Below are 16,300 nucleotides of genomic sequence, written 5' to 3' on the forward strand. Positions count from 1 at the left end.
GTGACAGTGGCTTCCATTGCTTTTCTTCGGGTTTGAGGTAGCCTTTCTACAAGAAAAACCCCGAACTAATCAATACTCGAATCTAAATCCCCTGCACAAATAAGGACTCGACTCAAAGACTTGACCTTTGACTCAAAGACAGAACTAGACCCAGGAAATAAGCTAAATGGCTCACTTGTAAGGGGTCACATGGGAGAGGGGTCTAGACCTAACAAGGGCTATGAATCGACTCAACTAACTTCTTGACTTGGACTTGACATTGACTTGGTGTGAGTAACTCGTGATTGAACCAAACATGGTTCATAGGTTCATGGAAAATGTCCTAGGTGGTCTAAATTGGACGTTTGGTGATTTGACTTTGACCATATGGTCGACTCACTTGACTTGGACCCAAGATGTGGCTTGGGTGACCCACTAGGGTTGTGTACTAGACACAGTTCACTTGAACCCTTCACATGACTAGACTTGACTCGAAACATATTCTATGCTCGGGAAAGGTGAGAAATCATTTCGGAATTGATTTGAAAATGGATGATTTGAAAATGAGATTTTAAATAGGCAGCATACCGGCTATAAAAAGCTCATTTTGGTTGAGAAACCTACATCAATTTCGGCACCATTCCGAGTTTGAAAACATGCTGGACTTGAAGATGGTTTTGGAAAAAAACGGTTTTGACAAAACAGTTGAGATTTTCGAAAAAAGCATGGAGCATGATCACATAGCACATAAGCATTCGCATATTAATTATGCATGAACCTAGGCTCTTCTAAGTCTCGGTCGGTCTTCTAATTGGGTCTATGCCAATGATCCACCTTATCAAAGAAAGTCAAGCCTCCCATAAGCAGAAGTGTGTAATATGCTAAGGGCAAGTACTTAAAGATCTCGGCAGTACCATCTTGATATTTAAATCGGCATAGTGGACGTCACCTCCTAACCATTGAAATCGACCCAATGGGTGAGCTGGTCCTCCTAAAGTCTCAAATGGGTAATGCATGTATGCAAAACGAATCATAATGTTAGTCCTATTAGCCATTATTTTCCTTTTCAAGTTACAACTCCCCAGCGGAGTCGCCAAAATGTGGATGTGGGGATTTGATGTATCCACGGGGGTTTTTCAAACACTAGGAGTCGCTACCAAATTTAAGGAAATTTGGGAACCATTTTTGAAAATTAGATTTGAGTTCGTTGTTGAAAGTACGTGATGGAAAGTTCGTTAATAAAACACTCACCCCCGCCCATTGTAATAAAGGCCTCTAATTGGGGCTATGATGACTAATTGGACAAGACTACGATCGTTTATGAAAGTGCAAAACACCATTTTGATCCTAACATGTGAGCTTGGTTTCTAATCGTTTAATGCACCTAATCTACTTTGTCCAAGTGATTTAGCATGTGATATTGATTTGAGCTATGCTAACAAGCATTCACAAACATGGCTTAGACGGGAGTGGGGGAGCTATTGGGGAGCTAAGCTATTACAACTCATACGATTCTCGTCGACTCGATTTGCAAACAATTGAATTAAAGATACAACTCGATCTATATACAATTGCTAAACATGACACTTGACACACGACACGAGCTAGCCTACTTAGGCCTCGAAATTCGTGCCATATGGTGAGGCCACGGTGATACGTGCATTTTATATAGTCTTTTTAGCCTATTTTATGCACGTATTTCTATGCTTTTATCGTGGTTTTATGCTACGAAATGCCCCGTATATGCTACTTTGGTGTATTTTGTCTTAATTGCAGGAATGGACCATAAAGTAGTGAATTCAGGCCATTTGCCGTCCGTTTTGCATGCATTTGGAGGAAGAGTAGATTTGGAGCGGGAATTATAGCTGTCTTGGGATGCGTGAAGCTGTTACGGGAGCTAAAAGGACAAGTCAAAGTCAAACTAACGTGAATTATGAGCTGCTGAAGTCAAGATCCACTCGATCGAGTTGTTTTAGGATGAATAATCAGTCGTTCGAGCACTTAATCTAGTCGATCGACCAGTTCTTTTTATGCCTTTACTCGATCGAGTGATTTAGTTGGTCGATCGAGCAGTCTTTGGCTAGGTTTGCTCGATCGAGTGGTTTTATTCCACTTGATCGAGTGGATTTTGCTATGGGCTGGGCTTTTTAGTTATTTTCCGTCAATTAGGTTTAGCTAATCCTATTTTCTTATAAATAGGAAGCTTAGGATGTCATTTAAACTCTCTCTCGGATTCTCTCTCCCTTCTGACGTTACTTTTCTTCGGTCACTTTCACTGTTACTTTGTTCTTCAATTCCGGATCAATAATTCAGTATTAATTCTTTCTCTTCCTTTCTTCTTGAATTATTATTTATGTTTATTGTTCTTCCTTTATTTCTCGTTTCCCCTTTTATTATGTCTAGCTAATTCCGTAGTATGTTAGGATTAGGGAAGCCGTGGTAGCAATGTTATAATTGACTTGAATAGATTAATCTGGCGATAAGAATTGTATTAGACAATTTAATTGTTATCTGGTCGAATGAATGCATGCAGGAGACCAATAAATTTAGTTAACCCCGACCTGGATCGAAAGATTGGAAGGGAAGGCTTGCTTAATTACAATAGGGTATTGTAGTGAGGGTGAAAGCTAAGCTATTTACGCTCTAGGGCGGTTTAAGGACCGAAAGGTGACGACCATAGCTCTTCTTATCAATAGTCTAATTGCCTCAGTATACCGATAGTTTAGCTGCCACGGTGGACCGACTCCTAGCATATTCCCTTCTCTTTTTGTTAATTTCTTACGTTTATTCCTCTCTTACCTTTTCGTTAGTTTAGTTCAACAATCAAACCCCCATTCCTGTGACACCCTGACAGACCAAATTAAACAGATAGATAGCAACTTAGCCTCCCTGTGGAGATCGACCCTACTTACCGCTGATTTCTGTTAGTAGTAACTTAGGTATTTATTTTTGGTACGAAACGACAGTATCAAATTTTGGCGCCGTTGCCGGGGAGGCGACGCTTTTTATCTGTTTTATTTTGTTTGTCATTTCGCCTCAAGGAAAGACTAAGTACCTTGAGGCCGTTCTTATCTTTTTCTTTAGTGCTGTTTTGATAGGCCTACAGGTTTATTAGACAAAGCACGAGGGAGATTATCGAAGGGAAGGCTTGAGTACCTTCGATCCCTCTTGCCAAGATGACATCTCGTCTCCGTCTAATTGCTCGCCTTGAAGCCCAAGCTGAGAAACCTGCTAGTTGGGAAAGGAAGAAATCTTGGGGATGTGGTACTGCTGAGCACAATGCAGCTGTAGTTGTGCCGCCACATCCACCCTATCAATGGCCACCGCAACAAGATCCTCCCGATATACGAGAAGAAGAATTTGCGGAGATGAAATCCTTGATGGAGACACTTGCATTCCAAGCGCAAGAATATGTCTCGCGAGTTGATAAGCTCGAGTCTGTAATTGCTCAGTTAGCAGCTGAGATACCGATAGATGAGTGACAGACATATGGACGCTCGAATCCTTGAGTTGGAGTCACAAATAGCTCAGTTAGCAGCTGAGTCGGATAATGGGCAACCAGAAGAGGTATACCTTGCTGAGAGCGGTTTTTCCCATGAAGAAACCGTGTTGCCCAATGCTGAGGATGACTTTTATGACTCAGACGACGAGTTTCTATCACATTTCACCACCCCACACGAGGATTTCAGTGCTGTACAGGAGGAATCACTCGATCGAGTAACTAATATTGGTCGATCGAGTGATCTGCCAGGAGAAAGTGCTCGATCGAGTGATATTTCCACTCGATCGAGTGGAATTCAGGAGGAAGTTGGTCGATCTCGTGATTATTTTGCTCGATCGACTGATTTGGCCATTGGGAGCTTTGATTCGTCATATGGGTTTGATTTAGATGACGATTTTGATGATGATAATGGATACGGTGAGTCTCCCTTATTCAAAACCGAGTCGGACACACTTGAAGCTAAGGTTTATGGGCTGAATTCCACTGAGGGCGACGAAAGGACAACTGAGTCGGTATTTGCTCCTAGCACGGATGAGGTACAACATTCTTTTGTCAGTGATTCCGTGGTTGAGACCAACCAACCTGAGGTAGTAAACGATAATTTTATTATTGTTCGTTTTAATAGTATATTGCCTCGTTTGACTCGCGCTTGATACCCGTCGTTGTGAGTACCAAAGATAAAATTTATAATCTCCTATTAAGACTAACCTAGGCTAGTGGTAACAGGGTCGAACCACAAGGAGGCAGTTGTAAACTTTAGTTGATTTATGTTCAGTCTGAGGTAACTATAATGGGGGTTGATTTGAATTGGTCTAAGACTAAGAGCAAACAAAGATAATAAACTAAAAATACGAGTTAAACAGATAAAAGAAGGGTACTAGGATGGTCGGTTCATTATAGCTTCGGCGGCAGCAAACTAAGTCGGTCTGAATCAAACACAGGTAAGGCGGGAAATAAAGAGGTCCTCTCGGTCCACTCTTAACAAATAGCATCTCTCGATCTCGCTATAGGTCCCTAATGTCACTAATACTAACTTTCGTCCTGAAAAGTGACTAACGGTCTAAACTATACCTATCTTTCGATCTTAGCACAGTTTAGTCGATTTAATTGATGGTCAAATAACTTTCCCTATCTTTCGATCTAATGGGTTAGTCACGAAATAGGTATCTAACTGGTCGCATGCATTCGATTCGTTAAATACAAGATTAAATTCAATTAAAACGAAAATGAACCCTACGAGGTCGATCGATCGATCAAAAGGTCGATCGATCGACCAACACGCGAAACAGCTTTCTCTGATCTAATGCCGCCTATGCCATAAATCGCCTACATCCTAGCACTAAAGAATTAGCTACTCATGCTAAAGATGAAAACAACAATAAAACTCATAACGATTACTGAATTCATGCTTAAGGTAAATAACAACAATGACGAAACGATAATTGGCTTTTGGGGACACTAGCTATCAAATCTATACTAATAACGAAAGTAAAACAATAAATTGAAATTAGGGCAGAATGAATACCGAGATTTAAGAGGAAAGATTAAGAACAAGGGCATAATTCCAATGCTAAAATCGATAACCCAAACCCTAGTTACTCGAAATAAACTAAAACTCAAAGCACTGTATTGTGATGAAAACTTGGATAAAAACTTGATATCTAAACTGATGGTTTTATGTTACGTTATATAGCAATCAACGCAACATCTTATTTCCTAAACCTACACTTCACGGGCTTCAAGATTCACGGTCTTTCAATTCACGTCTGGAATAGAAATCTGGTCGATCGACTGATAATGCTGGTCGATCGATTGCTCCTCAGCAAACAGTGGCTTCTGGAACCCGAGCATTGGTCGATCGACTGAAAGTGCCGGTCGATCGACCGGATGAGCTGCTACTTGACTTCTTTATTCTCGTGGATTCGTCTTTTGGGCCTTGAATTGCGCACCAAGCTCGTTCCTTAAGTGATTCCTTTACGTCATTTGCAATGCAGATTACTCAGGGACGGATTTAGCTTGATTTCCCGTTGAATTCTTCACATTTCTGCAATAATGTACAAAATACGGAAGTAGACGGAAATAGGGAGAAATGTAGCATAAACTACAAGAATGAGCTCTGAAATGCGTGTAAAATGGGATGTAAAACATCATATAAAAGACACGCATCAAACATCCCCAAACCAAACCCTTGCTTGTCCCCAAGCAAGAACTAGACTCGATTTAATGACCTAATGGAACGAGTTCAATCTCAGAGCGAAATGCAAACTGTTAAGCCTAAACCGATTTAATGCACAACCAACAATCAATTAGCAATGTGAATCATGCAAACGAGTTATGTAGTCGTTAAAAACTGCTGACCCGTCAATTGTAGAGACTTATCAAATTGGAGTCTCGCGGGTCGCTCAAATCACTCAATAAGCACAGGTGATATATATGTAAGATAGAGAGAAGTAGTTTTGTAGTGACTCTCACCTAACTACGACCTATGAAAACATGCCAGCAATAAAATATGAAAATGACCTCTACGACCGTACATACGCATTCCAACCGAACAGATGACCAATGACACATGCCGAGGTATATATGGGATATGTGAGGTATGGGTAAGAAGAGGCAAAACATTTTATGGTAAAGTGGAGGTACAGGTGATCAAGCTAGTACCAAAACGGAACCAAAGGACAACATCCAACTTCTTTCTCATAAACAAATGAAACGGTGCTATAGCAAGCACAAAACTCACAATCTCCAAACTATCAAATCAATAAAACTCCCCATAAGATGTAAATGAAACATGGGAGCAAAAATCGCCAAAAGATAAGGATTAAATTATGCGAATTGATTTCTTTCTCGGATCTTCAGTCGATCGACTATAATTGGCAGTCGATCGACCGCCTTGAACAGTACAAAGCTCTTTTTTTTCTTTTTTTTTTTTCTTTCTTTTTCGAATCTTTTCTCATTTTTTTTCCACTTTGTTTCTTTCCCTCCTTTATTTCATCTTCCCAATAACGTCTCAACAGAGCATATGCCACCAAAAATGACACTACTACAAATACAGGTAACCACAACGGCCCTTTAACAACGCTTATTCACGAAAATCATCAAAACACGTTGTAGAATTTATTCCGCGAATTTTACCAAACTTAATTAAAACGGTTATGTGTTGTTAGCCGTTGTTATTTGTTTTAACAACGGGTCATACTTAAACAACCGTTGTTAATGAAAAAACTAATAACAACGGTTAAATTTTAACCGTTGTTAATGGTTTGGCGCCAAATTAGTGAAAAGTAATCACAACGGTTATATTAGAACCCGTTTTTAATACTTTTTAACAACGGTTGTAGACTCAATAACCGTTGTTATTAATATTATGAAAATCTTAAGAACAACATATTGCTTTATTCTGCTATACGCTACAAACACAAACACAAGCTAATACTGCTACTATATCATCCTCCATTCCTCCCTGATCGTCTCTCTGTCTTCATCTCCGTCACTGTTGTCACGTCTTCTCTCCCTCATCGCGCGTGTTTATCAATCAGGTATATATATGTTTCTTAGCAACGCTTATAACTAGATATAGGATTTTTTGGGTTATTATCTAATTTGTTGATAATTTAGCTTAATTGCTTTCCCGAATTTCGTTTATTTGTTTGCCTATTATTGTATTTTCCGAATTAGTTGCCTATTATTACGAATGTAGAATAATGACTCGAACTTGGATGATTGATGCAAATATGAGTGACCGCACCTACAAGGATGGTTTAGCTGAATTTTATGAATTCGTTTCGAACAATTTGAAAGGTTCTTCTAGTATTGCATGTCCTTGTGAAAGATGTGGTAATATTAGCTATATGGCTTTTCTGGACGTTAAAATACACCTAGAAAAGTGGAGATTTAGTCGATCCTATACACTTTGGATTTTTCATGGGGAATCATTAGAGGAAGAGAATAACTCTGAAGAAGATGATGTTGAGGTACACGAAAGGCTAACTGATGATCCTGAGTTTGCCGAGTTTTTGAGTTGGAAGAGTTGGAAGTAGAGAAGTTGAATGTTGGGTCTATAGATAATGAAGAGAATGATGATGAGTCCATTCCTTTTGAAGATGTAGGTGATGACACTAGTAATTGGGATGACCTTAACAACATGTATGAGAAGTTGTGTGAGTCTGAAGCACTTCTGTATCCTGGTTGTAAGTTCACAAAAATGTCACTGTGGTGAAGTTGTATAATATCAAGGGGGCAAATGGGGTGAGTGACACGTGTTTCACTAGTTTTTTAGCCTTGATAAAGGAGTTGCTTTCTGATGGTAATGTTCTACCTGTTAAGACATATGAGGCGAAAAAACTAATAAGAGGAGTGGGTATGAAATATGAGAAAATACATGCATGTCCAAATGATTGCATATTGTATCGGAAATTATATCAAAACTTAACCAATTGCCCTAAATGTTTGGAGTGGCGTTATAAGGATAAGGAAGGGATCCCGGCTAAGGTGTTGTGGTATTTTCCATTGATACCAAGAGTCATAAGGATTTATGCGAATCCCGATGATGCAAAAATGTTAACTTGGCATGAAACAGGAAGAATAAATGATGGAAAGCTAAGACACCCGGCAGATGGTAAGCAATGGAAATCGTTCGACGCTAAGTATCCCGAGTTCGGCAATGAACCTAGAAACTTACGTCTAGCGCTGTCCACTGATGGAATGAACCCACACGGAAACATGAGTAGCCAACATAGTACTTGGCCAGTAGTGTTGGCTATTTATAACTTACCTCCATATGTGTGCATGAAAAGAAAGTATTTGATGTTGTCGTTGTTAATTTCCGGCCCTAAACAACCTGGAAATGATATAGATGTATATTTGGAACCTCTTCTAGATGATTTGCGATTGTTGTGGGATAGTGGGATAGAAGTATTTGATGCATATAAGAACGAAACTTTCAATTTGAGAGCGATGTTATTGTGTACAATAACCGACTATCCGGCTTATGGCGACCTTTACGGGCACACGTTCATGGGAAAGAGGCTTGTCCATTGTGTGGGGAGGATATCGAGTCCGAATACTTGAAGTCTTCTCGTAAGTATGTGTATATGGGAAATAGGAGGTTCTTGTCTCATGACCATTGTTATCGCAAGATGCTGAAAGCATTCAATGGAAGACAAGAACTTCGTCAACCTCCTAGAATTTTGAGTGGGCATGAAGTTTATCAGAAAGTAAAGCATATTGAGATAGATTATGGGAAGAAGAGCGGCTCTAAATTGTCTACTCGTGGGTATAAGAAAAGATCCATATTTTTTGATAAACTTCCATATTGGCACGACTGGAGGTCGGCATTGCCTCGATTTCATGCACATTGAGAAAAATGTCTGTGATAATATTATCAATACCCTTCTGAATGTTCCTGGTAAAACAAAGGATAGCGCCGCAGCTAGGGAAGATATGAAAATGATGGGTATTAGGCTAGAGTTGGCACCACGAAGAGAGGTAATCGTACATTTTTACCGCCAAAGACTTTTACCCTTTCACGGAATGAGAGAAAAGAGTTCTGTGCATGCTTGAATGGAATTAAAGTGCCACATGGTTATTCGTCGAACATCAAAAGCCTAGTGTCGATGCAAGACCTAAAACTCACCGGGTTAAAGTCACATGATTGTCACACTTTGATGCAACAATTACTACCCGTGGCTATTCGTTCCATTTTACCTGAAAAGGTAAGATATGCTATAACTAGATTCTGTCTCTTCTTCCAGTCCATATGCGAGAAAGTCATCGATCCCGATGACGCGGATTCATTGCAGGACCTCATTGTAACCTCTCTTTGTCAGTTGGAAATGTATTTTCCACCCTCTTTCTTCACTATCATGATTCATCTGACCATTCACTTGGTTAGGGAGATTTTGTACCTTGGGCCCGTGTACTTGAGATACCAGTATCCTTTCGAAAGATTGATGAAAGTCTACAAGGACTATACATCTAATCGGTATCGTCCGGAAGGTTGTATTTTTGAACGCGCTATTTTAGACGAAGCTCTTTCATATTGTTACGCTCATCTCTCCCCTGAGGAGTTGATTGGCGTTTCTAAGAATCGTCATAGTGACAGGATGACCGGAAAAGGTATTAGGGGCCGGGTTGAAAAAATTGTGACACGTGAAATGTTGCATTTAGCACACATGTATGTGCTAAACAACGAAGATGAGGTGCAACCTTATATTCAAAAACACAAAGATGAGCTCAAATACGATCACCAAAACAAGACCGAGAAGTGGATAGCGAACAAGCATACGAAGACGTTTCCAGAGTGGTTTAGGAATATTGTCTTACGGTGTCTTGCTCAAACCGGTGATGACATCTCTCCTAGGTTACTACGTCTTGGTTTAGGTCCAAATGCCCGGGTCACCTTTTACAACAGTTTTGCCATTAATGGATATACTTTTTACACCCGCGAGCAAGATGAGGTGAGCACAATGCAAAATAGTGGTGTGAGTTCTGAATTTGAGGCAATGCACTTTGCTACTTCAAAAGATAAAAAGCCTATTTGGGGAAAATGCCTTTATTATGGTGTTATTCAAGAAATATTGGTACTAGATTACATTGATTTCACACTGCCTTTGTTTCGATGTAACCGGGTTGATAACAACATCCATTGTGTCCGAAAGGATAAGATGGGATTTACGTTGGTCAATCTGGGTAAGGTTGGCAATAATAAGGATGATCCTTTCATAATGGCATCCCAAGCTAAACAAGTGTTTTATGTCACCGATCCTATGGATAAGAAGTGGTCTCATTGTACTTGTCTATAAGGAAAAGAAGGAGTAGTCCATCCGATAATGGTGATGATGATCAGGATGTCGTTTTTGAGGGAATGGATCAGTCTACCACTGTATCTTATTTCGACGATGTTGACACTGATCATGAGGACACTGAAAGCATCTATATGCGTGATGACCATGGTGAAGGTATTTGGGTTAACGAAGAAACTATGACATCCAAGAAACGTCCCCGATCCTGAGAATAGTTCATCAGGACACAGTATGCATGCATCTTTGGTGTTGTCTTATTTTCTTGATCTTATTATTAGATGTGGATGCTGGTGTTGAAATTGCTGAATAATGTTGCAGTATGTATTGTTACAGGTTTGGACTGTAATGGAATTACAGTAATTTTAAAAAAAAAAAAGAGGTTCAACAATAACAACGGTTATATTGAAATTACCCGTTGTTAATACTTTCAACAACGGGTGTAGTACCTCTACCCGTTGTCAATTATTTTTTTGACATATTTCATTTTGGCGCAAATTTGGTGAAAATATATTACAACGGGTGTATTTTAACCGTTGTAATAAAGTTTTGTCAACGGTTGACTTTTATTGACCCGTTGTTATTAACATATAACAACGGTTCTTCTTTGAGCACCCGTTGTCAATAGTTTGTCTTAATAAAAAACTAATATAGAAACCCATACAGCATGCCATACACAAACACACACAACATTATTATTAGTTCAACCGTTGGTATCCTGAGTTAATTCTTCTCTCTTCCTCGCTTTTTACATTCTCGTCGCCGCCGTCGCCCGATTTAAAGCCCGATTCCGTTGCCTTCCCTTATCATCCCGCTCGTTCTCTTTATCATCATCATCAACAGGTATGTTCACTTTAATTTTGTGTTTCGTCATTAGGGTTTTAGGACGATCATCTTGTTTCTTTTTCATGCATCTTTTTGTTTTTCGTCTTCTTTGTTATCTTTATCATCCCGCATCATCTACTTCACTCCTCTTATTCGGGTTTAGGATTTTAGAAGCTCAATCTGTTGTTTTAAATTTTCATTCCTATTAGGGTTTAGGGTTTTAGATAATACTCTGCATGTACGTTGTTAAGTTGTTCATTTACTATATCATTCATATTTGGGTTTTAGGATTATCATGGGTGAAAAACGTAAAAGAAGTCAAAAGAATAATGAGCCTGGTGATAATAAGCCTGGTGAGAGGGGTGCTACGAAGTGCAAGAAAGTCCTTGCGGCTATAGCCGCTAAACAAGTAGTTTGAAATAACATGGAGTGAGAAGGGTTTCCCTCTTTGGTCCAAATGCGGGTCTTTTCTCCGATTTGGATTGGTGCTTGCACAAGACAGTTTGTGCCTATCCATTTTGATGATGTTAGAACTTTGAATCCAAAATTGGCGGAGTTATACTTGGCTCGTATAAAGGAAGGCTTTATTATACCCGATATAAGCCATGATGAGTATTTAATGCATAAGGCAGCGGATGTCCACAGGCAGTGGAAGTGTGGCGTTGCTAGGGATTGGTTGTATGTGGACAAGGCAACGGGGGAGATGCGTAAGAGCCCACCGAAAAACAAGTGTCCCACCATCAAGCAGGAAGAATGGGATCTTTTCAAAAAGATGAGAACTACTGAGAAGTTTCAGGTTAAATATCCTCGCCTTTTAACGATTTACCTATCAATTTTTTAATTAATGAGTCCTTTATATAATCTTTTTATTATCTCATCTACTTGAGCTTTTATATAATTATTTGAAGGCCGTTAGCAAAAGAAATCGTGCTAACATTTCATGCAAGAAGGGGAAATTCTATGGTTCTCGAGGCGGTTCTGAAAAGATAGAAGAGGACCTCGTAAGTAGCATGCATTATTGCCCTGTGAGACTTTATTTTTTTAATCACACTTGGACTTGCATTGATACACATTTACGTGTATAAATGTTACCATGTTAATGTGTAGGTGGCAAAGGGAGTGAAAGAGGTGGATCGGCATGTAACTTATAAACATGGGCACACGCCTAAAGGATCCCGGTCGTCGCATGACAAATATGATGAGGAAGTTTTGGCCAACATAGTAAGCATTATTTTATTAAGACGAGTTCATTACTAACTTTATTATTTTAGTCACAAATATAATTTGAAGTTTATTTAATATATTATAGGATAACGTATTGAAAGAGGTAGAAGAAGGGAAATTCACTCCCAGTGGTCGTAATGACGTTCTTGCTAGAGCGATCGGCCGACCCGAACATCCAAGTCGTTTGAGGGGCGTCCCGTTACGGGTTGGAGTAACGAAATATTATGGGAAAACTGCCCAGATAAAGAAGAAAAGGAAGACTAAGTCCGAGAACGCCGACATGGTAACATTTATTCTATTATTTTCATTTAAGTTCAATTCACATGTTATTGTTGGGATAAAAATTGCCGACACATTACATTCTTGGCAAGCGACTTGATTAATGGCATCCGTACTACTAAAGCCGAATCTTTGGAGGTAAGCTTTCCGAAGAAGAAGTGAAGATGATGGAGGATGTCATTTCTAAAGGGGTAATAATAAGGTACAACAGATTGGTGAAGAGGCCGCTACTACCTTGGCAATACATGAGAAGGAAGTATCGGTCAACGAGATTCGAAAGATCGGTACCTAATAATGCTTCGAAGTTGTAACAACTAAAGCCGATCAGGTACCTAATACTTCCTTATTTTTCTTTTTTTTTTTTTTTGGTAAGATCGGGGGTGTGTTCACCGCCAACTTCGACATGGTTAATTTTATTAGGTAAATAATGGGTCCGAAAAGGAGATGCAACTTGAGAAGACGGTGATGGAAAACAAAGATACATCCCCTTCAAGTCAGTTCCCTGTTTTCAATAAGGTATGCATGAAGTGTTTAATTAGTTAAATTTATATGAATGCTTTGAAGTTTGTGCAAAAATCGGCCCGAGACAAAAGCGTTTTTGCAAAATCTTTTGAATCTTTGAAGCGTTTTTGCAAATATATAATAATGTATGTGTATATTCTTCAGGCCGTAAACAAGAGGCCAGTTATTCTTGCTGACCCTAATAGAATCGAATAGCCACATGTGCGTGTTGGCCGGGGTCTCGTAGAAAACAAATCTGCAGCAGCGGAAACTGTAGTTCATGGCGAAAAACTTTTGCCGAATCATAGAATAGTAGAGATAACTACAGTCAATCCAGGCCATGAAAACTTTCAACCGCTGTCGTCCCGTTCGTGACGACATTACCATTACGGGAGATGCGCTGGAAGTTTCATCCAATGGCCCGATACTCACATCTACTTGGCGAAGATATCTCCGCCGCCCGAGCAAATGTGAAAGCGATTGGGGTTAGAAGAAATACCTTTATATATATGTTACATTTTTAATTGTTGAATGTTTTTATATGTTAAATTTATATGTTATTTTTTTTTGTAGGGAACAAAAAAGGCGGCTTTGGCGGATAAGCCTAAGTCCACAGACATGCCAACGACCTCGTCGAGACAACAACATGATGAGGTATTTAATTAACTTCTCCATTTTTTTAAAAACCTCGCTCCCTTTATTTATATTTTGTCTGTATTTATAAGAAGCATGGTAATTTTGTGTAGGGGACAAAAAGACTGATAAGCCTAAGTCCCCGGTCTTACCTGCTACTACTACCTCATCATTGAAAGAGCAGGTTGACGAGGTATTTAATTAAGTACGCTTTTATTTTTATTACTCCAACTGCTAGGATATGTTACCTTTGGATTTTTTATTATTTTAATTATCTACTACATGTGTAGGTGGTGGTAGTAGCACAAAATCAAAGACCGATTCTTTCCGGACACGAAAGTTAGGAGTTTAAACTCCACAAAATATAAAGGGAAGGATTACATGCAAAAAGTAAGAACGGTGACGATGATGAGGCTGCATGAGGAGGCTGGCCTTCGCATAGCCACCGAGCAATTGATAATTATTCCGCTCGAGGAGGATATTCTAGGGGCTGAGCGCCAAGCGCTTATATCATGGGATCTGCTAGCCGTATGGGCTGGCCTAGACCAGATTGATGTATCACACATATTTGTTTGGATGAAGTAAGTTTCTTAATAAATAATTTCATAGTCTAATATTCTGACTACTAGATAGTGTTTTAAATACCGGAATTAATACCGTAATAATGTAGGATATTGAAATTGAGAGTGATCCCCGAGAAGAAAATTCCATCTGATCTATACGGATTCCTGTGCCCCTATGTTTTATCTTTATTTATTCCGGATTTCTCGTTCGAACAACGGGTAGATTATATTGCTCAGCAATTGGCGACAACCAAGAAGCTGATTTTTGGCGCTTATAATGAAAAAGGGTAATAAACAAATTAATATTACGTTTCTCCCTACAATTGCATTTTCATACCTAATATATGTACTTGTTAATAATGATGATGTCTCTTGATGTAGGACTCATTGGGTGCTAGCAGCCATCATGCCGACAAGGAATAAAGTTTTCTGGTTGGACTCTTTACATAATCAACCAAGCGAGACTTTTAAGCACTTGATTAATATGTAAGTTTATAATACTGATTTATTTATAATAACATTTTCATTTTTTATTTATAGAAAAAAGTTCTTTCATATTTTTGCCCCTAAAAAAATTAGTTTCTGCCTCCTTTTTTATTTTTTAAAAAAAGGGCCTTTAAGAAGAAAAGAGCAAACGAGCAGGATCAACCCACGGAAGATTCTGATGTTGGCCCTGATTTTATTACGATAACAGGGGTACGTGCTCAAATACAATAACATTAAGTGCAAAATCTGTGTTTAATACTAATACAATACCTAAAGTTCAAGATTCTGATGTGAGCCTTCTCTCGTCTGTTTTTTTTATGTAATAATAGGCCCCTCGCCAGCCAGATAACATACAATGTGGATACTACGCTTGTCGGTTCATGTTGGAGATTATTAGGCGAAGATATCTCGTTATTCCAGACAAGGTTAGTAATAATTTAAACATGTGTTTATTACTTTTTTTTAAATTAGAGCTAATGTTGTCTTGCTTGCTGCTATATATATATATCATGCAATGATGTCGCTAATAATGTTGTCTTGCTTGCTGCTATATATAATGTCTTCTCTTTGTTTTTTCCGCAGTATGCAATCAACCCGTCACAACAGATTGAGCAGTACTCAAGTGTAGATATAGACGAGGTAAGAGACATGTGGGGCAACTACGTCTTAGAATATATTTAGAAATGCATGATACTCAGAGTTTAGATCAACTTATTAGTAAATTTTTTGTTGAAGTTAGGGAATGATTAGTTCATGTAAACTCAACTCCTTGTAAGTATATATATATATATATATATATATATATATATATATATATATATATATATATATATATATATATATATATATATATATATATATATATATATATATATATATATATATATATATGATGCAATTTTCTTTGTTGTGGTTGAATTGAATCTATTGAGTTCGATGAACCCAAATTTGTGATTTATCTTTGTCTTTGGTATATCTTGCTTTTGACACATATGCGAGTTTTTGAATGGCATGAAACAAATTTATTTTTTCAAAACATTAGGAGTATGTAATAATGACGGTTACTAAAAAAAACCGTTGTGAATACCTTTCACAACGGTTAATAAAAATAACACCGTTGTGAATGACATTCACAAATACCCGCGCATAATATTCAACAACGGGTATTAAACATAAAACCGTTGTTAAAAGTCTTCACAATTTTGGAGGTAAAATTACAACAACGGTATTAAACATAAAACCGTTGTTACTAAAAATTTCAAAGAACGGGTATGTATCATAAACCCGTTGTCAAAAGACTTCACAATTTTGGAGGGAAAGTTACAACAACGGTTATACATACGACAACCGTTGTTATATTATTCCCTCCAAAATTTTGAAACACTTTCCACAACGGAGAACACCCAACAACAACGGCTTTTAACCGTGGTGAATACTTTAGACAACGGTTTCCATAAATAAGCAAACCATTGTAAATACCTTCTACAACGGCCGCTTTAACAACGTCC

At 38.5% G+C, this 16,300-nt stretch overlaps 1 protein-coding gene across 1 annotated transcript; it reads left to right on the top strand.

The window, feature by feature from the left end:
* The first annotated feature begins 14,692 nt into the window (after positions 1–14,692).
* On the top strand, positions 14,693–15,527 carry LOC141597927 (uncharacterized). Its single transcript, XM_074418057.1, has 4 exons — positions 14,693–14,792; positions 14,918–15,002; positions 15,122–15,217; positions 15,375–15,527. The coding sequence occupies exons 1-4, from the start codon at positions 14,713–14,715 to the stop codon at positions 15,471–15,473; spliced, it is 360 nt and encodes a 119-aa protein (XP_074274158.1). The 5' UTR covers positions 14,693–14,712; the 3' UTR covers positions 15,474–15,527.
* Positions 15,528–16,300: the final 773 nt, after the last annotated feature.

The sequence above is a fragment of the Silene latifolia genome, chromosome 1 (genome assembly GCF_048544455.1).
Source record: "Silene latifolia isolate original U9 population chromosome 1, ASM4854445v1, whole genome shotgun sequence".
Lineage (NCBI taxonomy): Eukaryota > Viridiplantae > Streptophyta > Magnoliopsida > Caryophyllales > Caryophyllaceae > Silene > Silene latifolia.

Bases quoted from the DNA above. Each gene is read 5' to 3' on its own strand.
- LOC141597927 (XM_074418057.1), top strand. From the start codon at position 14,713: ATGCCGACAAGGAATAAAGTTTTCTGGTTGGACTCTTTACATAATCAA. The intron at 15,003-15,121 runs GTACGTGCTCAA...ATGTAATAATAG, and splicing joins ATTTTATTACGATAACAGGG to GCCCCTCGCCAGCCAGATAA. The intron at 15,218-15,374 runs GTTAGTAATAAT...TTTTTTCCGCAG, and splicing joins ATCTCGTTATTCCAGACAAG to TATGCAATCAACCCGTCACA.